Source organism: Drosophila simulans, chromosome 3L (genome assembly GCF_016746395.2).
Source record: "Drosophila simulans strain w501 chromosome 3L, Prin_Dsim_3.1, whole genome shotgun sequence".
Taxonomy (NCBI): Eukaryota; Metazoa; Arthropoda; class Insecta; order Diptera; family Drosophilidae; genus Drosophila; species Drosophila simulans.
In genome coordinates this window covers 19,040,076-19,066,479 of record NC_052522.2, presented here as the reverse complement: position 1 = coordinate 19,066,479, position 26,404 = coordinate 19,040,076, and the positions used below count along the sequence as shown (strand labels likewise).

The 26,404-nt window shown below is 41.6% G+C and overlaps 1 protein-coding gene across 1 annotated transcript in view; it reads left to right on the top strand.

Annotated features, from left to right (window-relative positions):
• Positions 1–26,404, top strand: part of LOC6738675 — a 67,510-nt gene that overhangs the window by 34,446 nt on the left and 6,660 nt on the right. Inside the window, exons 7-12 of the mRNA XM_016169253.2 lie at positions 859–1,095; positions 2,019–2,177; positions 8,301–8,479; positions 17,448–17,635; positions 22,090–22,740; positions 24,774–25,705. Of these exons, the coding sequence (XP_016032504.1) occupies positions 859–1,095; positions 2,019–2,177; positions 8,301–8,479; positions 17,448–17,635; positions 22,090–22,740; positions 24,774–25,705 (2,346 nt within the window). The remainder of the gene's footprint in view (positions 1–858; positions 1,096–2,018; positions 2,178–8,300; positions 8,480–17,447; positions 17,636–22,089; positions 22,741–24,773; positions 25,706–26,404) is intronic.

Here is a 26,404-nt window from a genome sequence, read left to right as displayed (position 1 = left end):
TCGATTCAAAGGCTCTTGCTTAGAACTTAAATCTTTCTGCCCGAAAGAACAATGCCACTTGGTTGCCCTGGGGATGGCTTTTCGGGAAATTCCGAATCGAAGGAGGTTGCCTGCATAAAACATGAGCCGTGTTCTGTCTAGTTTCTCAATACAGGTTTATCCTCACCTCATGTATTTGCACTGCAATCCATTTGTGCCTGCTGCCTAGGCATGTGTCAAATTTGTCTCCGTATCGCTTTTCCTCCCACCTCCACCCACTTCCTCTTCCGAGTGCCGCGCTTTTTGTTTGCAGGTGGAAAATTAGAGCGAGAGGAAAATAGGAATTGAAATGTATTTTTACACCTGAATAAGTTGCACAGAATTTACAAGTCATTGCTACACTGCGAAAACGGTGTCGGGGTTTCAGCTAAACTGACTTTAAGTAAAGTTTAAGAATCTGCAATAATGTATCTTGACATTCTTGAATCGATTTAAAGTGACTATTTTTCAATTAAGAGTTACACTTAAGCAAAGTTACGAAACATATTTCCCTTCTTGTTTAAGAGGTAAATTGGAATATTTTTCAAGTGAAAAGCCCGTTCGTTGTCCGTGAATGGTGTGCACACCATTAGCAAACTAAACAATGATCAGACCCCAGGTATGACCGTCTATACATGTATATGTAGAATGGTGGGCGTGTGCGTCCCGTAGCACATTTTATGCAAATTGCTGGTCTTTGTGTTGTTGGTGGTGCTGCTGGCCCTGCCTTAAATACCATTCAAAATGTAGTCGCACGGACCGAAAACGAAAAGGACGCAGAACCTAAACTCGCACAACACTTAGTGAACTGAGAACTGAACCTTTTGGCCTCCATTCCAGATACGGCCTGCCCGATAAGCCGCTCGAACTGGGCCGTGTGACACCCGGCACCTATTGTACCAGGCAATTCGACGAGTGCTATCGGAACAAGTGTCGCCTGCAAAGTCCGAATTATCCTGGCATGTATCCGAGGAACGTTACCTGCTACTGGACGATCCGGCAGAAGGAAGTCCCGACCAGCAAGCACGCCATGATTGCCGTTAGCCAGGAAAATCAGCACAAGGCCTTGGTAAAACGGTAAGTTGGAGCTGGAATTTGTGGGCGGGGATGGGGGATTGGCCCGAAGAATCTCGAATGAATACCTGCATTGGAGAGCATTAAATAAGCATTACCATTCTGTCCGACGAATTCGAGTCCCGTCCCGAATTGAATGGGATATGTGCATATACATATCCCGGCCAGACAAAGTGCATCTGCATCTGCACTGCATTTGTATGACAAATTTCAATTTGGCAAATTGCTAGGCGAAGTACCAGTTTGCAGTTTGTTAACTGACGGCACAAATGAAACTGTTTCGTGTCCGAGAATGTTAAGCATTCGTCGCCCAAAAAGTTTTGTATATTCCAATTAAATGCTGCAAACTGGCAGCCGATGCAATTTGTATGCAAAACCGTATTAGAGGACAGTATGTGAAGTTTGTAATTGGATTGATGGGATTAGGTAAATGTATTTTTGATATTAGCTTTCATTTATTTTCAACTTTCGAAGAGAACATCTGGGTTTTCTGCTCAGGTGTAAAATCAGTGCTTTTATGTGCACCAACGAAAATAGTCATTGCAGTACTCCTAACTTTTTTATAAATTTACAAAGTTTGATTCTAAAAAGTTTGTCATTGAAACAATAAGGAATAGAGAAAACAACACAGCTATTGGAAACAAACGTATATACTATAAAATTGATAGAAAAATGTTTATTTCTATGTAACCATTGTTTGCCTACACTTTTCCACATACTTGTAAATATTATTTGTATTACTTTAGCTTTCACTATTATTTTGACCCCAGCTGTAACAATTTTCTAGCCTGGCTTTGGCAAATGAAAATGTTTTCATTGCATTTCGATTTGATTGCTTTTCTCCGTTTTTCAATTGTACAATATTGTTCGTGCTCTTTGGCTAACCTCTCCAATATGATTCCCATTTTTTCCGCCCACACTCACAGCTCAATAGCCAGCTTTAATAAAACATCCCGGTCCATTCGAGCCTGGTCGGACTGTACAGGTGAACGGGACCATTTGATTTTCTACGACGGCAGCTCCACCAACGATCCTGTTTTGGCCAAATACTGCGGAGGAGATTGGTTGCCACGCGTCGTTTCACGGTAAGTCAAACTATGAAATTGCGCAAGAATTTCTCACATTTTATAGGCTATCATATCCTTGATAAATATTATCTTAATCAAAGAGTGAGAGGGGAGAGAAAGGGAGAAAGGCAGGACCAAAAGAAACTGCAGGCAGACAGACATAGGACATTTATTTAACGCCACTTCTCCCTGTTATGAAAAAGTTAAATATAAGCACAGCAAAACTCATAATACATTTACAAGAAAGGATAGACAGGCATTTTTAATGAGCGTGTGTGTGTGTGTAATACTGTGCTACTACGCTATGATGTAAGTATCGTTCACAGTGATGCCTCACAGTGCTATCTAAACTATAAGGATGTGTGAAATGTGAAACATTCTTATAACACATAATTCCATTGAATATAAATAAAAAGTTAGATAACCAAAGAGTTGTCTTAATTCATAGGAACATAATAAAAGAGATTTACTAAGCTCTGATATGTATCCCTGGCCAAGAGTAATTTTCGGATCACTGTAAGACGGGAATCCCCTTTTCCGCATCACTGATGTGCATGTGTGCGTGTGTGTGTGTGGGCTGGGAACCGCAGCCTAGTGCACTGCACTGCAGTTTTGGCTTGGGGCGCATGTGTTCCTATTCAGTTACACATAGATACAAAGCCGCTCACACAGATACAAAACGGGCGAGCGTGTGTGTGCCTTGCAATTGTGCGCAATGCTTAAGCAAAACCGGAAATTGGGTTGCTCGGCAGACAGTAACCGAAGGACAGACTCCGAGATCGACCGACAGACAGACAGACGCACTCGGAGCGAAAAGTGAAAAAGAGATGCGAAATTCGAGATACAGATACACTCGCACACCAGCCCATCCTCAGATGCAGCCTCAGAAAGTGGAAAACAGCCCAGCGCACACATAGAAATAAATAGATTTATGCTGCCGGTTGAAACTTTGCTAGTGCCATCTATTGAAAACATTTTGATGCATGTGATTTATGCAATGGCAAAATTTTGCTCATTAGTTTCCCAGTTGCCAGCATTTAGATCGTCAACCATAAATTCTTAAAGGCTCGCCAGCCTTTCAAAAGCAGTTTTAAGTTTCCAAACTCCAACGCACACATGCACACCTGCGGAGTTGTCCTGGAGTTTGGCTTAAGCAATTAAAATGCAGCTACTAATCGGCGTAGTTTCGGATTAGTTAGTGGAACTAGTTCGCTCATTAGTGAAAAGCTTTACGGTCCGTATTTTGATTTCCTTCATATAAAAATACTAACTTAAATAAAACATTTTTAGCTTAGGCACTTAGAGTAACCAAGTAATCGCTTAAAAATATATCATAGCAGTTCCGAAAATAAGAAATAGAGAAAGAATGCTAACAAAAGGACTCATATATACGTTTACATAGTTTACAAATAAATGTATTAAACTCAAAATCGTTATTATAAAATTGTCTCTGTAGCTCACCGGGACTCCAAAATAATTTAATCCCCATAAAACAAGTTACACATTTATCTCCCAAATACTAAACTAGCAACTCATTGGGTTTAGATTGTCATAAATTCTTGGAAGTCTGCTCTCGATGTGCTTAAGAACACTTTCGGGACATCCCCAAAACGCTGGAATGCAGCTCTCAGCCACGCCCACGCATTTCCATGGATTCAAGTGGCCTAGTTGCCCCAAACCCCCAACCACAACCACCTTAAGCCCCCTCCGACGGCGCCTCTGGCCATTTATCTTGCACTTGAGCAATTGTTTTTGTTGTCTTTCGGTCTTTGGTCAGGGCCAAAAGTTTGCTCTTTTCCAGGGTCTGGGTCTCCTCTGCCCACTTGGTGACCTCTTGAGACATGCACATAAACTCGGATTTTTTCTAACTGGACTGTGCTTTGCTTTCTTCTGGCTCTTGCAGCTGGAAAAACATATCATGAGAGATCTCAAGCAATCAATTTTCAAATTAATGTATTCATGTTGGACTGCAAAAGTGGAACAACATTAAAAGGATGCACGCCAACATATATTTTCTTCATAACTTCGAAAATAACCAAATACCTAAACATGTTTCCAGAAGCTATATCTTTTTAATTTAAAGCACCTTGAGTATGTCAATGCTTATAAATGATAATGTTTTAAAAACTAGTTTAAAATGTGTCGCTTTATAAAATTGGCCCAACGAAGATGAGATCTTCGCCTTGCCCCTTAATCTCTTAATGAGTTGCACTCTCGCATTTATTGACATCCTTTCCGTATCCTTGGGAAAATCGCATAAGCGCGCACAGGTGCCAAAAAGAGGGCGACGGGATCGGGGAATGCACATCAAATATGCATAGAGCGTAATATGCACATGAAGGAGAAAACGAACGAAGCAAAAGACGCTCACAGAACTTGATGGAAAAGTGGGTGCCCAAGAAAAACGGCATTAAGAAGCCAGGGCCGTAGCTCATGCCGCGCTTTTCCTTCCACCGGCACACCGCACTCATTTTCCACATCCTTCGGCTGGCAGGACACCGAAAACAATTTCCTCAGTGCGCTATTGAAATGATGAAAATGTTTGATTTTATTTCCCAATTGTTGATCACATCAGAACTTTAAAACTACATGAACTGCAGTGCACATTGATCCGAACGAAATCAAAAAGATAGATACATAGGCCATAAGGAAAAGGCCAAGTAATAAAATAATACCTAATAAATTATTTGAATGATTGTTTCCTTACTTTGTGTTTAGTTGTATTTGTATTATACAGTTTTCCGAATTTTCCCGTGCACTGCGTCAGCTTCACACGCGACATGAGCACACGAATTACTGATGCACACACACAGGCGCAGGGAAAAGTCCTTCTTCTACGCCTGCAAACATCGCTCGCTTTGCTTCTCACCTCAGACATGGTTCTCTGACTTGATGCGAAAATCGCATATGCACACAAGGACGAGGGAAATGGGAAATGAGTGAGCTGGGTGGGGGTATCTTGGGGCGGAGGAAGCTACATGAAAATTATTAATTTCCCAGCGCAACTTAAAATTGCAACAAGGTAAAGGTGCCGTGAGACGTTGGTATTTTATTGGTCTCTTTTTCTTTTTCTCGCATTTCCCTTTTTTGGGGGGGTGGGGAGTGGGTTGGAAAAGCTGGAAAAGTTGTATTTCCATCTCAGCTGCAGCAGCAGCACCAGCTGTTGATTTTCCTCTAAGTAAATGTTAATTTTTGTTAGCCAAGAAAAGAAAAACTCAAAGCGATAACTTTTTAAATTGCATATTAATTTTTTATGGCGCAAATTTTCCACCCCTCCCATTTGCGCTCCACACCACTAAACCTGCTTTTTGTGGTTGCACTTTGCGGATTAGACTTGATGAAAATCGGTGAAAGAAAACGGGATGTTTGCTTTCGGTTAATTCTATTTTTTGGATGGGGATTTCGTCTGGAATGGTTTAACTTTAAGTGCTTTATGCCTTGGAGGTGCATTACGGAATAGCTTAAATAACTTAAAGATATCAGTGTATCACTAAAGAAATTATTTTAAGCTATCGGATTTTGAAATCGGGTTTATTTTCGTACCTCAGAATCGTTTTAGAACTATGGAAAACTAGTACATCGTAGGCAAAGCAATTTAACAGTTTGATTTTCGATTGAAACACGCAATGCTGGGTATCAAAAACAGCTTTTAATGCTCGGCTCCTTTAATAACTCGAAATCCACGCCTGCTACTGAGCCCTCCTGCAAACACGAGGCTTTCAAAATCCCCCGGAGCACCCATGGTGACCGCAATTCCATAGAATTTCGAGGGGCGTTTTCGGGGAGCACATAGCTGCCATTTGCGGTCAGGACACTCTGACGCTTCGGAGAACTCAACGTGTATTGATAACCGACAAAGGGACAGCGATTTGGAGCAGAGGTCGCACGGGAGTGGCGAGTTCAAGGAGGCAACTTGGCTATGGAATCGTGTTGATTTTACGACACCCACAAGTGTGCCGCAGGCCATAAAGTAACCAAATGTCACGCAAGTACGCGTACTGAAATTTACACTTGCAGAAATTAGAAACAACTTAGCCTGAGCACCTTTATTTTACAACACTTCTGGAGAAAGTAAATATATATATGGACATATAAAGATAAAGAACAAAGATAGACATATTTACGTCCAGATGTTTCTTTTGTTAGATTCATAAAAAGAATTCAAATTATAAATATTAAATATTAAGCTATACTTGTATTTCTAATAATAAGCTAAGTTTGGCCAAATATACAAGGCGTTACCAGACCCTTTCCCCTTGAGTGGGGATTGTAAATTTGGAAAACATCCAGACATTTTCCCGAGTACACCAACACACACAAGCGCTGGCGAAAAGGACATTCCCAAGCAACCAGGACATGCCCCAACTGAATTCCAGCGGCCTGAGTGGGGACCAAACATTTGTGTCGCTTTATTAAAAATTAATTTACTTTTCATTTGCAGTTTATTGCACTTGGCACTGACAGAAAGCATTGCAGCTGCTCCGCATCCATACCCCAAGCCCCCCTCTAATCCGAGCACCCCCTTCCGAGGACACGTTTCGCTTAAATAATAAGGAGCTTTGCCGCCCACACTTGGCCACACTTACACGTATTAAAAAGCCATTTTGTTGGCCATGTTTGATGGCTTTTGACATCGTCTGCGTGAGCGTTTCTTTTTAAGTGTTCAAAGTCTTGGCTCGGATGGGTGCAAGTGTGTGAGTTAGTGGCTGCGTGTGTGTGTGTGTGTGTGGGGAGCTCTGTTTCCGTTTTATTTTATGTCATGCCATATTACGCATACGCCGTGTGTGCACACCTCTTGCCCGGGCAATAAAAATTCAATTTGATGTTTAAATTGAAAACTTTGAACATTATTTATACGGTCATAAATGCGGCATGCAAAGAAGATGAAGAAGGAACCCAGACCTGCGTACATCACTTTTCAATAGGGGGGAAACTAGAACTTATGGAAATTTAAATTAAATGTGTTCTGCTGATCATAAAGATTTAATAAATTGAGTAACAAATTTATTGTATAGGTCAATGGTATGGTATGACTTTTCTCTTAAAAGAATAAAGTTTAAGTAACTTACAAAAAAAAAAGTTATTAGATAATGAATTTGATTTAACGCAGGCAAGGAAATAACCATGTCATCACCCACTTTAAGTGTCGTACTAAGACTATTATTTTCGCTTAGAACTCTCAATTTGATAGATACTTCTGTGAAAACGGCATCTACAAGTGTAGCGACCACTCGAAGTTTATGAACACTCGATGTCACTGCCATGGCAGCTGTTCCAGCCTTTCCGCTCCCAAAAAATCTGGCGTCGCGTCGTCTGCAAGTGGAGACAAATAATATGAGGGGGTGGATATGCTTTTGGTGCAACACCCACTGGCGACTGACATTTCATAATTTTTGGCCAGCGAAATCAAAAGACAAACGCCGGAATTTTTGGCCCAACTCGACTTCGTTACTTTGTTATGCCAAAAAATTTGCCTAAAACTTTCGCACACCACCCACCGCCCGCCAGCGAGACAATGGCGAAAAAAGTTAATTTGGCAGCAAAAATGCAAACAACCAGACGGAGCGGACACTTTAAATAGCCCAAAACAAAGCGGCGGAGCACTGCGTCATACTTTAGGGCGCGGCTCGTCGGCATTTTGGCAAAACGCCCACCGAGATTGTTGTTTGTGCTATTTCGCTGGCTGTTTTGGTTTTGGGTTTGTTGCCTCTTTCGTGGGCAAAAAGTTTACGACTTTTCTTGTTTGCCGAATTGTGCAAATTAAATTTATGTGCGCTGAAGTTTTTTCACGCCTCTAATTGGAGTGCCAGTGGCCTGGTTATGGACAAACATCGCCAGATACCACGGGGCGTATGAGCGATATTGGGGTAAAACTTCTGAGATTTCTTTGTGCAAAACTTTTTGTGGCCCAGCTGCTCGCCACTCACGTCCAAGTATCGTAGGATTTTAAACAAATAAATAAGCCAATATCCAGTTGAATTTAATAATAAAATGGAACGTGATGGGACAATCAAGGAGAGTGTAGCTAAGTTCTATTTGCATTGATCAGAAACATACAAATAAATGAATATTCGATTGTTATAAGACTCTCTTACACTTTCTAAATATATTATTAACTTAATTGTCTTATGTCACTTTCAGAGGTCCTGAGATGTTGGTGGCCTTCCATTCCAGCCCGTTTTCTGCGCCCTTGCAGCAGGGCATCCCGAACCGAGGCTTCGAACTGGACGTGGACATCCTCTTCACCGACTCCGACTCATTTGACTTCGCGCAGGGCACCAAGAACCTGTGCGAGTTCCACATAAATGCCTCGAATCCAGGTGAGAGGGGGATCCGCAAATGAATATGAATAACCGTAATTAATGGCAATTAATGTGGGGCTCAGCTGCAGGTGCAGGTGCGGCAAACTTTCCCGAACGGAGGGACACCATCAACTGGGTCAGCATTTTGCATTACCCATTTCCACTGCTCACAATTCGCACTTCTTGCGCAACTTTTACGAGTTATTTCTTCCTTATAAATGCAAGAGTGCTTCCTTTTCTTCGTTTTTTTTTACCTGGGAATTATTATTTATATTGCCTGCTGATGAATGTTTCTGGACGGAGCACTTCGCTGGCTGCTTAATTGCCATAAAAACAATCAGATGTTGAAAGCCAATTCCTTGCCGTATTTTTGCGACGTGGTGTAAACAGCGCCGTTCGGCGAGGTGTCACATTTTAATGGGCGTGGCCGCAACTATGCAGCCTCTATTAGCCTTTGGCTCTAATCTAAACAGACTAAATGAGATTTTAATTAAATTCATGGCCAGACGAATACCCCACGGAAACCCGAGTCTTAAGCTGGCCAAATGGCTTTTCAGGCTTGACTTGATGCGGCGGCCAAAAAGAAAAGTATGAGTAATTGCTTGGGCAGCGATAATGTTCGGGATGGATTTCAGTCGCGGAGTGGGAAAATTAGATGCCTGTGTTGCGGTTCCTTGGGTAATTGGGAAAGGGGAAGTATAGATAATTTCAAGCTTGGTGAATTTATTTATGCTCTTTGCTTTTCTTTTTTTGCTGTAAAATCCAAATGCTGGTAAATTTGACTAGAACTACATTGAAGCTAAAAATGAACTCTTTAATTATGTAAAAAAAAGCTGAAGTACCCCCATTCCTTGTGGCCACATTAATTAACATTCGCCACTAACCGAAGGAGTTGCCTATTCTAAACTTGTTTTCATACGACTCCCCACTCCCATTAACATCCATCTGCGCCTGCATCTTTCACCTAAGCTTTCCCCTTGACTTGGCTTCTCTGGAATTTCATGCTCCCTGGTCAGCAGTCAGCTGCATTTAATTGAAAAATTATTAAATGAAATTTCAGACTGCCCTTCTGAGCCTCTTGGGTGCCAGGGAACTGGAAACTGGAAAGGATCTCCAGAACCAGAAACGCTCCATCAATTTAGTGCAGCAGCCGCAGCGGTGGCCAAAAGTAGGCAACGCCATGGCAGCCGCTAATGTTCATTAATTTGCACTTAATAACTTTTGAGTAGATTTTATTTTGCTGGCCAAGCCGAAAGCGCGCCGGGCTTTTATTATTTTCTCTACCGCTTTTTTATCTCGCAAAAAAGGGAAGAAAATTGAGGCAGCCCTCATTTAAAATTAGTTTTTTGGTTGAGCAGGCAATTTTGGCAGGGAAAAGTATAGGGCAAATCAACTCGGTCCTAGTTTACTTTCCTCCTTATTCCTTACATAACAGCTTTCTCACGCCTTGTTGTTCTTGTGCTCATTAACTTGCCAGCTTATATAATATATATGTACATGTATATATGTATTTAGCTGTTGTTTCGGTTTGGCTTAATTTTTGACCGTTTAACTTTTGTGAAATGCCGTTCATCCACATTCCCCATTCCCTTGGCTTTTTCACATTGACTTGGCTTAATGCGTTGGCTGGGAAATCCAGCAGATGTGCCTGCTATCATTAGGCCAAAAATTCTAGCTGGGTGGGAGGATTTTTAGGGGCGATTTCGTAGCTATATCCATCATAGTTATAATTCATACGGAAAATTGTGGCTGTATGTTTTGAAAAGGGATAACTGAAGCTGTAAGCACCAAAGAGCCACCACGGAATAATCGCTATTATTATTATTATCTTAATTAAAAAGGCGAGGCACAGAATTTAAGTTAACTTATTAAAATTCTTATAAAAAGAATTAAAAAAAAAATAATTAAATCACTAATTTCAAATGGAAATGCAAAAGATTCTAATTAGAAATAGCAAACAGCATTCCGTTAAAGCGAGTTGTGACCGAAATCGAAAAATGCCTTAAATACTGGCAACATTTTGCGGCATGTTCAATTAGTAAAACTCGGCGTATGAAACATTTATTTATAACAGCCAAGGAACCACGCGGTCTGAATGCGTGGGTGAAGTGGGGGGGAGTTAGAAGGAGTTGGCCAACAATTCGGGCCAACAAGGCGGTATAATTGTTTTGTTATCGACACACGCACACACCCCCATGGCCACGCCCCGTTTGCGTGGGAGGGGCGGCAGCTTTGTGCGATACAAATAAATTATTAGGGGGTGCAACATGATTTTAATTAAAGTTTTAACGAAAACCAAATATTTATCGTTTCATTTTGCTTTCATTTGTTCGCTGTGTGCGGTTTTATTTGCGGCCCCACTCCGCAAAAACCCCCCTTTTCGCAAAACACAAACAACAACAACATCATTAAGCATGGGGAGGCTAAAATTCAATATGCATTTGTATTTGAATATTTGAAATTTTAGCCAGAGAACGGGCGAAACAAGGACAATTTATTATGAACAACAAAGGTCATTGCAATGTTATACATAATCATCAGTGTGCGGTTTTCAATAGAATTCTCGTAGAATATTCAACGCAAATAATGCGCTGGGACCACGCGGCGTATGATTAATAAACTGCAGATGCAAATGCAGATGCAGATGCTTTGTGTGCAGAAGTCCGGCTCGGGTTTCACTTATTGCGTTGATTACGTAACTGAATCTGTTGCATATTTAATTTGGTTTGATTTGGCCATAACTTTTTCAATTAACTTTAATTAAATTCGCAACTTTTCGCCCAGCCAGTGAAGAAAACCCTCTGGCTCTGTGGTGTGTGTCGATTTTAATTACAATTTGTTTGCTTGCATTTTCCGCTGACAGCCCTGCAATCGTTTAAAGTACGTTTAAATCAATCGCACAACAGCGCTTGCCAAAAGTTCTTGGGTATTTTCATAGCCATTGTCATAGCTGCCAATTGTCGATCCAATTATTTCCTAAAAGGATTTATCCGTCAGCCAAGCGTTATCTGACCCAATCAATACCAATGCTCAATCCCGTCCGGATTCCCTAATTAGTGCTAATCAACTCCAGCCGAACATCATCCCGTATGCATTGAGCGCCCACAAAAGCGGAAAAACTTCATCCTGCGAATATTTAACATGTCCATTGCCATGGCAACTTGTTCTCACATCTAATGTCGCCAATCAAAATTGGGTAATAAATTATCCTGCATGGAATTGCTGTAAGATTTGCTCAAATCATTTATGCCAACTAAGCAGCAGGAATACAGAGGCTGCGATGGAAAACGGGCAATCACAGATGCCGAAAATTTATTGCCCAACGAACCAAGGAACACATTCGATTTATGTTTTGGCCTATGGAAACGCTTGTAAACATTTTATGAAATAATCAGCGAAATATAGGATAGGAAATACACTCGAGTTTTAATAAAGAATGAGTTACAATTTTTAATGGCTTGATAAAAAAGGCTGAGATTAAAAAGCTTTCAACATTCGCATTTTAACCTTATGTGACAGCCGGAGTTTCGACGGGATTCCCTTGCTAATTCCGGAAAAGTTGTTTTGACGTTTTTCTGTTCATTGATTTACGGATTATTGTTGATGACATAGTTGGGGGAATTGCCAACTCGCCCCGCTGAACTTAAGTTTCTGCTCACACCAACCCATTTACCCATTTCCCCTGCCAACTTCAGCCATTTTTTCAGCGCCGCCCTCAGCTGTTGTTACACCTAAAGTTTCGCAAAGTTTTTCAGCAAACTTTAAGCAAAACCTTTCAATTTTCCTGCTACTTTTCCTCGTCTCCCGGAACGTTTGTGGGAATTTTCCTTTTTAATTTCATAAAGTCAACAGACGAAAACAAAGAAAGGGAAAGCAAACAATGAAGCGTGGAACGGCGGCAAAGACAAAGGAACTTTTATTTAATGGGGGAAGGTTGGTTAGAATGTAACATGTAAAATTAAAGGTGTTTTGCGAAAATGAAAGGACGAAAGAGCCACGAAAAATACCCACAAAATTAGCTGATCAAATTGTGTTTAGTACGCTAATTAACAACATCAATTAAACAGCATATGCGTGAAGGGAGGTACATAATTAAATTCTAGAAGTTGATTTATTTTAGCCATTTGGTTTAAATTATTAGTAAGTTCCTACATTTCTTTCCATTTTTAAGAGATTTTCAAGTATTTTCCATACCTGAAATTATTTTGATCCTGAATTTTTACATTTTTAAAATTTTATATAATAAATAAGCAAATAAAAACTTAGGGAAAATATAAATAAATACCGAATAGCTAACAATTAAAACCTATTTGTGCGATACATTGATATCAGCTGGATTTTCCCGGTTTTCCTCAATGCTCCTCAATGGGAAAATCGAAGCAAATGGGTTTGCGATGTCGGAGAAGCCGGCGAATATTTGCTGTTTAGTTTGCTTATTGAGTTGCAATTTTGTTTGCAATCAGCGGATGGGAAGAGGAAGCTATTGAAAACAACAACCGAGTTGGCCAAGAGGGGCTGGTTGGAGGCGGGGGCGTGGTGGGGCAGATGATTGGCAAACAACAAATTAGCATATTTGCACATAACGGCAACATTTTATTTGCATTCGAATGTGTGCGAGAGTGTGTGTGCGTTCGCATGTGTGTATGCGCTTTTATGTAATATCAATATTTAATTTTGAATTTGTCAATGGATGGCAAAATTCTAGCTACTCTCTATTAACTGTGTGCCATTTTTTGTGGGATTTGAGTTTTAGGCAAATATGGAAAATATTCCAGCTTGCTTGCCCGAAAATAGCCAAATTGCTTTAAAGGGCTACAACACGTTCCATCTGGCCCTCTGAAACCTTCGGCTTTGGTGCAACCAAACATTAATTGGCTGAAAGCTTTGGCAACTTAATTTTCCATGGAAATTAATTATTAGGGCAAACAACCAGAATACGGAAACTCCCATTGGGGACATGGGGCATGCCCCTGCATATATTTATTAAGCTACTTTCTGCCCCGGCTGGAAATTTCGTAAATTTCGGTTTGGCAGTGCACAAAAACATAATTAACTTGGTCGATGTGATGCATACGCATACGTATATATAATCAGCGAATGTGGTGGCCAAATGGGAAAGCGGGGCTAAAAGCGAATGTTTTTGTTTGCCACACATTTATTATTTATTACGTTTAATTTGCTCTGCGCGCCGGACCAATCATATTTCGCTTTTCGGCTTGGGGTTTGTTATTCTTGTTGCACTCGTTTTGGCCATGGCTAAACTTAAAATGTTTATTTTTGGTTTCGGTTTCGGTAGCCAATAAACAAAATATCAAATCGGTAGGGAACTTGGGCTCCGACGGTTAAAAGGATAGCGAGTAAATTAATTTCAATTGAAATTAGTGCAAGTATCCTTTATATACGCTTTTTATAAAAAGTAGCTGAGCCAATTAATATCCGCTTTAAAATCAGAGCCAACTCATTCAAACAGGCATCCATCCCTTAATTTAAATTAAACAAAAACATATATATGCATAGAATGCGGGAAATTGGCAAAAACTTGCAGGGAAAAAAGGGATCGTCTGGGGCAGTTATCAATTTAATGTTGAATGACCATTAGGCTTATGGCGATTTACCACCGGCACTTCAACAAAAACCAATTCAGCGCCATCAAATATGCGTGACAATCCATTAAGTGATATATACAGTATTCGCAGTGGAGCCCACTTGCATTTTAAATGGTCCGCTCCGGTTTGGAATAGTCTCGATTGGGGTTTGGTTTCGGTCTGGCTAATTGTTTGAATGTGTTGAATGTAATGCAGCATAAAACGAAAATAAACAGCTCCACTTGGCCAGTTCGCCATGGGCAGATATACCACACTAACTATATACATAACACAGCCCGCGGGGCGAGTTCTATTTAATTTGCGCACTCGTCGGGGCCCGAAATGCGAAATCGAAAAACAGCAACCGCGGCGGCAATCCAATCCAGTAAACAATCAGCGGGAAAAAGGACCCTGAATGGAAATGGAAATGCTACTCAATCAGCAATAGTTGGATTCCAGGACCAAGTCCTGCCTCTCCGCCCGCAATCAATAAAGGTAACACCCCATAATTTAATGCCCCAAATGTGTTGCGACTACATTTTGCGGTTGCTGGCCAAGGCAAAAAATACAAAGCCAACGTGGCCGTGCCACCAACATTTCCCCACCGCCGGCGGCCCAAATGCACTCTAATAATAAATCGCAGAAATAACCATTTTATTGCCAGCGCTTGCGGTTTTCCTATTCCAGGTGTGGGTATGCGTCCAGGGTTCCCAGGCTCACAAACACACCTGTCTGCGCAGTGTTGCCACTCGATAGTCGCACTTTATGGCCAGCTGATAAGCATATTATTATTATTGCTACTATTACGCACCCACACAGTCCTGCCTTGAATTATTCCGTACGTGTGTGCGAGACCATATAGTGGCCATATATCTGGCGGGTCCCGATGGCTATGGCAACTCTTATTGTTGTAAGCCCACGCAGTCAGCGCAAATGTGTCGAAGCGAAATTTATTACAGCCGACTCGTGCAACTGAAGCCAGATGAGTTCCACCGGAAGTTAGAGGTGTGCGCGTGAGACTGTTCTTAGTTTTTTTCATTCAGGATGCCACTAGATACTATTCGAAGTTCTCAGAAAAAACTTAAATAAAATATCTAAGGAATAAAGAACCATTTTGTATAGAACATAAATCCTTAAAGCCATCAAATGCGTGAGGAATTAAAGAATTGCCTTCCTTTTAACGAATAATTCTGTATAGAACATCCATAAATTCAACAAAGGATATTTATTAACTTATTATTAGAACAAAGGAACTTTATTAACTTATTATTAGAACATTCATAAATTATTAGAGAAGCTGTGATACACATAAATTTAATTGCATTCGTTTATGGTACTTGCACGATATTAGAAGTACAAATATATTTCATGGCTAATTCAGGCTTTATTGCCATCTCTAGTACTGAGTGCTCCTGGCCATCTGTTAACTAATTCACATGCCAGGGCCGGAATGGCCAATGATTACATTTCACGTGCCATATGCATTTGCTAGTCGCAAACACTTGTATCCCTGCATATGTGTATGTAACTTTCATGTGGCGAGTTGTCGATTATTTTGCGCATTTTAGTTGCTATGTGAAATCACAATTCCCCAGCGAGTTGAAAAATGTTATTGGGATTTCTGTTGACAGTTTCGACTGCAAATTTTATGAATGTTCACTTCGGTTGATCCACTCTGCGCATGGAAGGGCCTTAAAAACCATACAGTCGCCTGCATTCGAAATGCGAGTTAAATTTGATTTGTATATTTCAAATGACAGAAATGGAATGAACAATGGATTTGCGGTTTCAAAAACAATGTACGTATTTAATATGGCACACCTTTCATACGCGACGCCCGAATGTAGGCAACACTTTTTTTAAACTCCCATCCAGCATGCTGCAGCATTCGCTGCTCTGGAGGCGCAGCTCATGTTTAAAGGCCACTTTACTTTTATATGCCACAGCCAGCGAAATGTGACAATAAAAATCTCATAAAAACGTATTACTTAGCTAGGACTCTCGCATACAGTGCACTAAAAGAAATAAGCTACTTCTTTGAGTTGTTTATATTGACTGTGTTATCTGCGTATCATAATGATATGTAAATATAAAGTCAATGTAATAAATACTTGCTTATTTGTCTCACTTAACCGCTTAACTATCATATTCAAGAGGAACAACCCACTTCAGGCTTAGAAACAGCATTATTTTAGCCATGATTCTCGAAGTGTATTCAAGTGTGAGGAACAATCCTGCAACTGGCTTTATTCCTCAACTTTTCCCCAGCCAAAAATAAAAAATGAAGAGAAGAAGAAAAGCGGGCTCAGTGGGCCGGCAACTTTTGCCTTGTGGCAGCTGCAGCTACTTCTCCCTCCAGCCTGCCACTCGATGCGGCACGGCACACATCAAAAGTCTTCTGGCCTCTTTCGCCGGCAAGTTGGAAAAGCTGTCGCAGCGGCTAGAATCGACGCAGGTGTTATCATCGATACCGTTGACGATTGTTTCCTTTATATCGACTGGCACTTCAGCCAGCCACGCTTTTCCCATTCCACCCGTCCCGCTCCCCCATTTTTCCGCATTTTCCAGCTTTTCCTGCTGGCGCATTGCTACGAAACGTGGCGACTTTTGCCAATTGAAACGCCGAGTAGATGTTGCTCTTGCCTGGCTCCTCCACTTTTTGCGGCGTTGTTTTGCTCGCGCTGCCTTTTTTAATTTGTCACTTGAATCAAAAGTTGCCAAAGTTGTCCCAGGCCGAAGCTGTGTAGCTCTGGGTTTTGGTTTGCTCTGCGCGTTGTTAGCCTGGTTTGTTCCACGGCTCCTTTGTTGCCGCTTCCTTTTTGCCCACTTTAATTAAAGCCGAGAGCCGGAATTGTGGCATTAGGCAACTGCCGGAGCTTTAACATTGTATTCGGCGCAAATGCTGAGCAAAGTTGTCTGTGATTAATGAAAGGGTATGGCCAGAAATTAAAAACAAGAGATTAGACATGAAGGCAGCATCAACAATGGAATGCATCGCAGAGGACTTTAATTATCTAAAAAGCAGGACCAGGCAAATTGTTGCTAAATTAGTTACAATGTGTTCACACATAATTTATTTTAATTATGTCTAAAATAATTCTTTTGGTATACAGTCCGCCCAATTTCGTAATCACTATCCGCATACAGAGAGTGTGTAAAAACAAAGGGAAAATCCCCCCGCCAGACACACATTGTAAATTAACCTAAATCACGCGTAAGCCGCTTGTCATACAGTGTTCTTAGGACATATTAAAAAGTCGGCAAGGACGAGGCACCGAGCTCGTCGGTGTACATAAATATCTGTATCTATATCCTATATATGCTATATGTTATATGCACGCCTGCATGAATACTATAATCTCATCCACTCACTCGCCTGATTTTTTTTGCCCCCTTTCCAGATGATGTGCTATTCTCGCGGCGCGGCCGCATGGGACGCATTGTGAGTCCGCGTCACACGCTTCCGCCGAATACGACATGCACGTACCACTTTCACGGATATCCTGGTGACCTGATTTGGTTATCGTTCACCAGCTACAATCTGCAGATCCTGCAGCAGGCGATACACGACAACAATACGCTGGGACGGGTGAGTTGAGTCGAGTTTTGCTGAGCGTCTGTGTTTGCGCCATAAAGCGTTTAACCGAACGGATGTCGCGGGACGGGGGTGGGTATGCACTGAGAGAAAATGCGTTTTTAGTTGAGTAAGGTCATGTGCAGCAAGGAGATATCTTTGAGTGAATAAGTCAATCTATCGGGGTTTCGATTCCTGTTATAGGATGTGCTCAACAACTATACATTTATGTTCGTACTTAATTAGATATATTAATTTGGAAGCATCCTCATAGAAAGCTGTAATAGAATATTCTCAAAATAATACTTTTAAATGATATCGCTTTTAGCATAAGCTTTGACTAAAGCCTTGATAGTTCAAGTCAATAAGAAAATGAGATTTATACCATTTGCATTTAAGATATACGTTCATTAACAAAGTCATTGTGAATGCATCGAATTAATCCTTAATGTCAACCATTATTTTGTCCAGTGTGAGGATTCTGCTGCCGTTATAGTTAACCGTTTACATAAATGCATAAAATTTGTGCCCGGGGGAGGGATGCAGGCGTATAGAGCTCGGGGAAAGGTGGGTGGATGTGGGCGAAAGTGGGTGGTTGCCGCTTGCATTGTCTCTTAAATGCACTGCGTCTACGCCAGCGGCGTCTCCTCCATTCGCCATTGTCTTGGGCTCCCTTTGGCCCCACCTATAGCTCCAGAGCCCCCTACATGTCTTGCTATTAGTGCCAGTCGGTCGACACTTTGTCTCTGCTGGCCAATTAAAAATGCAGCCATAGAAATGCGCCGTATAAAATGTATAATTAAGTGAAAGCTTACGCAACTCCTAACGAGACATTTTTAAGTCTGAAGTCCGCCCGCCAGCAAAGGCAACTGCGTCAAAATGCGGCACAGCCAACAAAAACAAGCGTCCATAGTAATGTCCTGTCATCTCTTTCTACGCTCGTACCTCTGTCTCTGTCTCTGCTGCAGAGCAAACAAATTGATACGAATACGAATGTTGCAGGGCATTAACGTCAAGTAAACACAAAGGTTCTAAGTGCACTTTACTATAGTTGTACTATGGAATCAAACTATAAAACACATCTAAATTCTAGTATTCAAAATACATGCAACTTAGTGGCAATTTTTCTTAGTGCTCTCATCACATCGGTGTGTGTGTGTGTGTGTGCATTTTAAATGTTCGTTGTCGCCTGCCTAACGGTCCGTGAATTGTGTCAAGGTAGAATGTTGAGTTCGCCATGTCGGGTCAGCGGGTCCCTCAAAGGATGAAATGGCGCCCCCTGTCCCCAGATAACTGAATGGTCATTTGGGCTAGGCCACGCGAAAGTGCATTCGAGTTGCAGGTTGGAGAGTCCGCGACAAGCAGACCTGATTTATATTAAAGTGCGGTGATTCAGGCTCAAGGCAGCGCAGAGCAGTGAAGTCAGAGCAAAAGGATACAAAACATGGTTATCATACCTAATATCTCTTAATAATTTATATGGAACTTGCCTTTGATAACTCAAAGTTATCATGACAGCGTAGTAGTTGTAGTAGTAGTTGCAAGCATACTTATATTTTAACTTAAATACTTTTGTATCTTTCACTATAAAATCCTATATTTAATCTGATCATTCGAGTTGAAATTAAGTAGAGTTCACAAGCTGCTCAAAACTTTTTGAATTGCCCTTGCAAAGGCAGACGAACTTAACTTTAAAGGCCAAAATCTCTAAGCGGAATCCGCTGTCAACTTTCAAAGCTGCTTGTCTGAGTGCTCCGAACTCCCCAACATTTTCCGCGTGTTCGGTGGGGCCAAAGATCACAGAATGGAAATAATAGAAGGTGAAATGGAATGATATGGGGGACATGTCAACGCTTTGCGCGGTCTCATAAATGTCGTCGCATTACAAGTATTTCCAGCATTGCTCCACAGCCACTCCAATCATTCCCATTCCGAGTCCCACTGCCATTGTATTTTTATTTCGCCGGCGAGTTTTAACTTTGGTTCTTAATTTAAAAAGTTTGTTTTGCCTCGGTTTCTCTTGTGTGCTGGTGGTGGTGCTTGTTTTTTCCATTTGCTTCTTTTTTATTTTAGAAAATTCACATTCACTTGTTTGTGAGCTTGTCGTTATCCCCGCCCTACCCTCCCCCGGCCCCTAAAAATGGTATCGCCCACGTTCCAATGACTTCAGTTCGCAGTACCTGCTGTTTTTGTTTGTGTCACTTTGCCTCGCTGTTACAAAATTCATGAACTGTTTTTGCCGATTCCATTCCAGTACTCCCACTACCGCCCACCTCCGCCCACTGGAGTCGCCCGTTCTGTGTTTTATTTTACACATATTTCTGTCCTGTCACTTTTTATTGTACTCCCGTTTGTAGCCGCTTAAGAGGGGCGAGATGAATGCACTGAGAAAAAATTACAGTGCTTACTTTGACAGAACCAGAAACCTGCGAAAGCAATCACTTTATTATCCAGATTAAGAAATATAAGCTACACTAAAAGTATACTCCTTTTTCCTCGACATAAATGATGATATGATACTATATTCGAAACTATTGATTTTGAATTTGTATAAAAATCAAGGAAATGAAATGAACAAAATGAAATGAAATGAACAAAAAATTTATAACTTAGGAGTTGTTAGATCCAACAAATTTAACAAAATTTAATATTTCACCATAACAATGTGCTTAATAATAATAATTATGTAGATAAAGATAATTTTCAGTTTATTACTAGCTCGACTTTTTCATGTGCTAACTACCAATTTTTCCCAGTGTACATTGGGCGGTGTGGGTGTGCTAGGTGTTACTGCAAAGTTGTTTTGCTTTATTTCGCTGACTGCCCCCTCGATATATTTTCCTTCTCGTTTTTTGTTTATTTGTGTGCTGCTGGCAGCTTTTCATTTTTCGCAATTTAAAGTGTAGATGAGGCAACTGCAATTGACACGGACAGAGGAGCATCCTGCGGGGGGGCGTGGCCCAAAAACGGAAAAGACAATTGTATGGGTGTTGGCAGAGAGTTCAGTCACCATTTATCTGCTCTCCTTCCGCTTTTCCAATCGTTTTGGCCAAATTAATTGGCACCACAGTTGCACAAGCGCTCGCTGAGTGTGTCTACCAAAAATAAATTAGGAGCCCCCAGTTTCACGTGATATGCGTCTAGACAGAGAACGACCTTGAGCGTATGAAAAGCGGCTGGCAATTTATCTGATAAGACGACAGATGAGGAGTTTCCACAGCCTCATCTCTAGAAAATGCCTTGATGAAATTGCAAAAGCAATCAAGGTGCAGCAAGTGTAGTGTGTTTTATTGATGTGGTTTGTCTCAGGAATTTTATGAATTCGAAAGCAGAGAAAATGTTGGCAGTCGTAGCATTCTATGAATTCGTATGGGTAACATTTTCCAAATATTTGTGACTGAAAATAACTAATTTGCCAAATAAAAGGGACTTACACTGGCTTTAAATGGGTTATTAGTGCAATGTACTAATTAAAAGAAGATAAGTGAATTCCTGCTATTAAATGTGCAGCGTACTTTAAGATAGATTTAAAATTGTTCTTAAGACTCAGTAGTTTGTTTTATTTGTTTGCACTTCTTAGACTTTAATTTCATGGATTAACTTTACAGAATTAAGTGCACAAATGTTGCTGTTGCATCGTCAAGCAAATCAAGTAAATGAAATGAACAGAGGCAGCGGACTTAAACGGCTGTCAGTTAGTTTCTGGGCCGACACTTCGTCTGGGTCCGGAGTCTGTAACTTCAGTTCAGTTTCTTCAGCCAAGCCACAGCTGTTTGCAACTGTCTTTTTCATTATTAACACAGTCAACAATAATCAGGGCCTAGGCGGAATGGAGCGGAATGCGGGGCGGGGGGAAGAAAACATAAACATTGTCAGCCAGGAGGCGTCTAGGAAAAATATTTAATGCCTGCAAACAACAACAAGGAGACTGTGAGGAATGCAAAGACTGCGACTACAACTACAAAGCCGACGAGTGTGGAGCCTTTCTACTGGGGACAGTGACAAACGACAAATAACTCACACTTGCAACTGTTTGAATATGACATGTGACAAACGGAGGGCGAGCGGGCAAGCTAACAAGGAAAAACAACAGAGAGCCAAAGGAAAAGCGTGAAAAACGCAATGAATGGCACGACTCACACTCAAATACTCAGGAAAAATATTCGTAACATTCAATAAGGGAAATCGAATTTTGTAGTGCCAAACAATTCAAATCATAGAAAACCATTACAAAAGAAACAAATGCTATTTAAGTATATTGATAATTAGTGTAATCATATTTAATTATATAGTTAATCACCTTTAATTGTTAACTCCCAAGCATATGCATTAGAAGTTGGTATAGTTTTCTTAAGACATGAAACTCTCCTGTGTAGTTTCTCTCAGTGCACCTTAAAATAATGTCAACAATAGAATTAAACAATAACATGCGTTCGCTTTCTTTTCGCTCTCCAATTGTCTTCCTGCAGAGCGATCTGCCACCTTGGATAACGCGCCTGAGGATGTGGGACAGCTATGGCACATATGTGCCCATGAAATCGACAAGTTCAACCACCGGCCAACCGCCCCCGCCACCCCCCGTTGCCTCCTCGGCGGACGGGGGCAAGCCGACCCTCCTTAACCAGAGCAACTACGGCAGCTACTACTACAGTGCCAGTAATCCGAAGTTGAATCGGAATCTGCGGGTGAACATCGACAATGCCTGGAATCCGGTGGACACCTACATCTACGGCCCCACGCAGTCGAGCGTGTTCAACCAGGAGAACAAGTACAGCGGCTACCAGGGTGGAGGTCCTGGCGGAGGATCAGCTGGATCCGCTGGCTCCGGCAAGCCCATATCCGGGGTCAAGGAAAGCCTTAACTACATTTCCAGCGGCAAGTCCTCCAAGGAAGTCTCGGCAGCGGCGGTCGTCAGCTCGGATCGCAATAGTGCGGTGGCCTTGATGAGCACCAAGGGCAAGCGACGCCTCATGCTGGAGATCTACGACTACGAGACTCCGAAGCTGTGCGATCACACTGCCATTGGAAGCGGAGTGAGCGGAAGTAGTGCCGTGATGGGGGGCAACAAACAGAGACCCTGCAGTCCGCTGGAGAGCTACGTTAGCACCGGCAGGGATTTGGTAAGTTACACTAAAACCACCTAATTATGTCAATGCCAAAAAAATGGAATGTAGTAAACGTTTTGGTTTAAATTGCCAGTCATCAATATTCAATAGTTATCTTTGCAAACAGGCATCTTGATCATTTATTCAGCTAAATTGGAAAAGAAGTTCAACCTTAGCATTAATATACCACTATTTAATATGTTTAAAGATACAGCAAAAATTAGTTTTTTTCTGATCGAAGTCATCTCACTTAACTCACTTCCGGTTGTAATTGGATAGTTGCAGCAGCCTAAAAGTAGGCAACACTTTAGCTTCGCCGCCGGCAGACCAATAAAAACCGTAGCCTACCTTCCGGCTGCGTTTGGCATCACAATCAATTCGGGAAAATTAGAACTTAACCAAAGCACAGTGGTTCCCCCCATATGGCAAAAATAAGAAAATCAAAGTCCTAATTTTGTCTTTAAATGTATCATTACTTTCTCATAATTGGTCTAGCTATTCAAATTTATTCATGTTTTTGTTTTGCTCTAACTGTCCGCATCAAGAATATCATCGAAAGAGACAGCATGATATCAATCGCTGTAAAGCTGTCCGTAAAGTCAATAAAAAACCTTATAAATCGCATTACTCTGCAATGAAAGGCATTCGTATAATAGATAATGGTGTTTAGTATATTTAAAAAAAATTATATGTACGACGTTTTGTGTTTTTCGTAAATTTGTGTTGTTTTTAGTATAAAGTTCCAGATGTTTTTTGTTTATGTTTGCGATCTTTCGTTGGAGGTTTCGTTACGTCCATTTCCACTTAACTTAATAATTCTTTTTGTTTATTGTTTATAAACATTGCCCAGGTGTTCCCGTACTGGTCCCGTAACACTTTATTTCAAACTGATCGTTCATATTGCAGCTATATGCTATAGTGGTTCGATCCGGCTGATTTTTTCATATAATTTTGCTACAAAAATAAGAAAATGTTGTGCTAAGTTGTCTACCTCAACTAGAAGTATTTTTGGCCGCTTTCCCCGTACAATGGCAACCACTGTGCAAAGGACTTTTCTAATTTGTCAGCTGGCACTGTTTGTTTTCCTTGTTTTGGCCGGTGCTTAAAAAAATAAAATAAAATAAAATAAAAATTAGGCAGTGGGGGAACACGGACTTTGTGACTGCACCTTGGCTGCCGAGTGCCGAGTGCCCAATTTGGCACGCCCAAGGACCCTCACAAATAAATAAAACGCAGCTGGAGAACTGAAGAGCTGCAAACTGGCAGCCGGAAGCTGGGAATTTTTTGGCAGAGTGCAGAGTGATTCGTGTTTGCTTTAAACTTGACAAAATTAATCAAATTAAACACTCGACTGCATCGCCAGACGTGCACAAATAACGAAGGAGCAGAGCGAATTTCCCAGGGGCAGGCGCCAAATTCAAATTCGCCAAAGCCATAGTACCCCCAACCCCCACACGCACGCAACACAAAGGCAAAGTGGGCGTTGGTGTTGCCGTGGGCGGGAAAGGGGGCGGCATTGACGGCATGCACGGACAAACAGACAACCGCAATAAGCTTGCTTAGCCTTTTTGACGTCGCTCCTCGTTGACAAATATGAACTGCAAATATTGTGATGCCAAATTGAAGCCGCCGCGCATTGTGCAATTCCGCGCTCTCCGTGCAGTCATAAAGAACTTTACGAAATATCCATAAGCTCCCCTAAATTAAATACACATGTGCACTAGCTGGCACTGTCAATATTAAATAGTTTCCAAAAATAAATTTAACATGGCACAGTTGATTCCTTTAGCGAAATATTCATTGAAGTTGAATATTACGTAAAATGTAGGACAAATCATTTTCACAGCATTTTTCCTCATATAATTATTCAATATAACGATTTACAAAGCTTGTAAATACTTTATAAACTGAGCAGAGCTTTGAAAATATTGAAAGTTGCTACCGGTGCAAATTTTAGTTCGTTTTAAAATACCATTTTATTGTAATCTCATTGAAGGCAACAGTTTTTCACAGTATTCCAACTCACTTATTACCATTTCCCCTTACAGAAACTGGAGTTCCACACGCATACCGGCACCGCCCTGTTTCCCGCGCAGTTCGCTCTGAACTACGAGTTTGTGGACACGGAGCAGGGTGGCGAGACTTGGGCAGGAAGACGGGGAGAAGATCCGGTGCCGCCACTCTGCTCAAGAATTTTCAAGAAGCGCAAGGGCAACATCCAGGTTCCCAGGAATGTGTTTCTGTACGGACGAGGCGGAGCCAAGAACATAACCTGCTTGTATCGCTTTGAAGCGGGTCCTTCGGAGAGGGTGAAACTGGTCCTGCATAACGTGTCCTTCGGAGAAGGCACAGCCTGCACCACCGACTCGGATCTGCATACAGGCAGACCCCGCTGCAATCAACTGGATCCGGAGGGCCGCATCACGGAGCTGCGACTGTTCGATGTTCCATTTAGGGACGTGAAAATCCAACTGGGCTGCTTCTGCGATAACTCCAGTGCCCTGTACAGCAATGCACCGCTCACTTTCGTTTCGCATTCGAGGATTATGGAGCTGTCCTTCACGGTCACGAGATTAAATATATCGGAGGACTTTGCGGATGTCTTCTTCTCGGCTTCCTACGAATTCAAGAGGCAACCGGACTGCAGGAAGCAGTTGAAACTCAAAGGCGCCGGCGGAGAGGACGAACTCAAGTATCCTTTAAAGACTCAGGACGCAAGCTGCGAGGGCCTGGCCTGGTACATCGAAGCACAATCGGCCGAGAGGTCGCTCTTCGTCCAGACATGGGGCGCCTATCTGCCCGTGGATCCCACCTCCGAGGATGCCATGCGGTGTCACACCAAGAACCGCCTGATGATATACTCCGGACGACCCCTGCGACCCATGAGGGTGGTGTGCCCGGCCCAAAGTGGTCCGCGGCCAATGTCGCTGCACATCTTCTCCGAGGACTGGACCAATGGGCAGCCCTTGTTCATGAACAAGTAAGTGAACTATATATTTAATTTTAAAAATATATTAGTTTTCAAATAGTTTTCATTTGGTTTTTCTGCTTGAGTCCATGTGGTTTGAATTATACAAAAGACATAACTAATAACCTTAGGAAACCAACAACGATTGACCCTTTTGAGAAAGATTGTGGATAACATTTCTGTGCTTTATTTATTTGCTAGTAGAGGAGACTGAATTATTTACAATTTCACGCTCTGGTGTCGTGTCGCCCAACAAGTCTGCCCGACCAATTACCCATGCTCTGGGAAAGATTCGAAAATATTCCAAGAACAAATAAAGAAAGAGCAGGACTTGAAAACATTCATGCCTAATGACGCATGGACTCCCTGCCATTATGAAGAGCATGTGAGCTAGTCCACTCGAGCAACTGAAGACTACACAAAAAGCCTCTTAGGTCGAGTATTTTGGGAATTTTTCACTCAAAATTAATTGCATTTTAATAGTTGCTAATATTTCAAAAAACTTGTGCACTTATTTGCACCGGCATCAGACTGCTTCCCCTCCCCCTGCTCCACAAGGCTTCATCAAAAAGTCCTGCTTAAAAATGCAATAACAGGAAATGGCTACGACGGCAACAAAATACAGGAAATTGAGCAAAGAAATATGCTATATAGGAGATGAAAAAATGAAAACGCAAACGAGACGAAGTCCAGGCAAACAAACATGGCCGT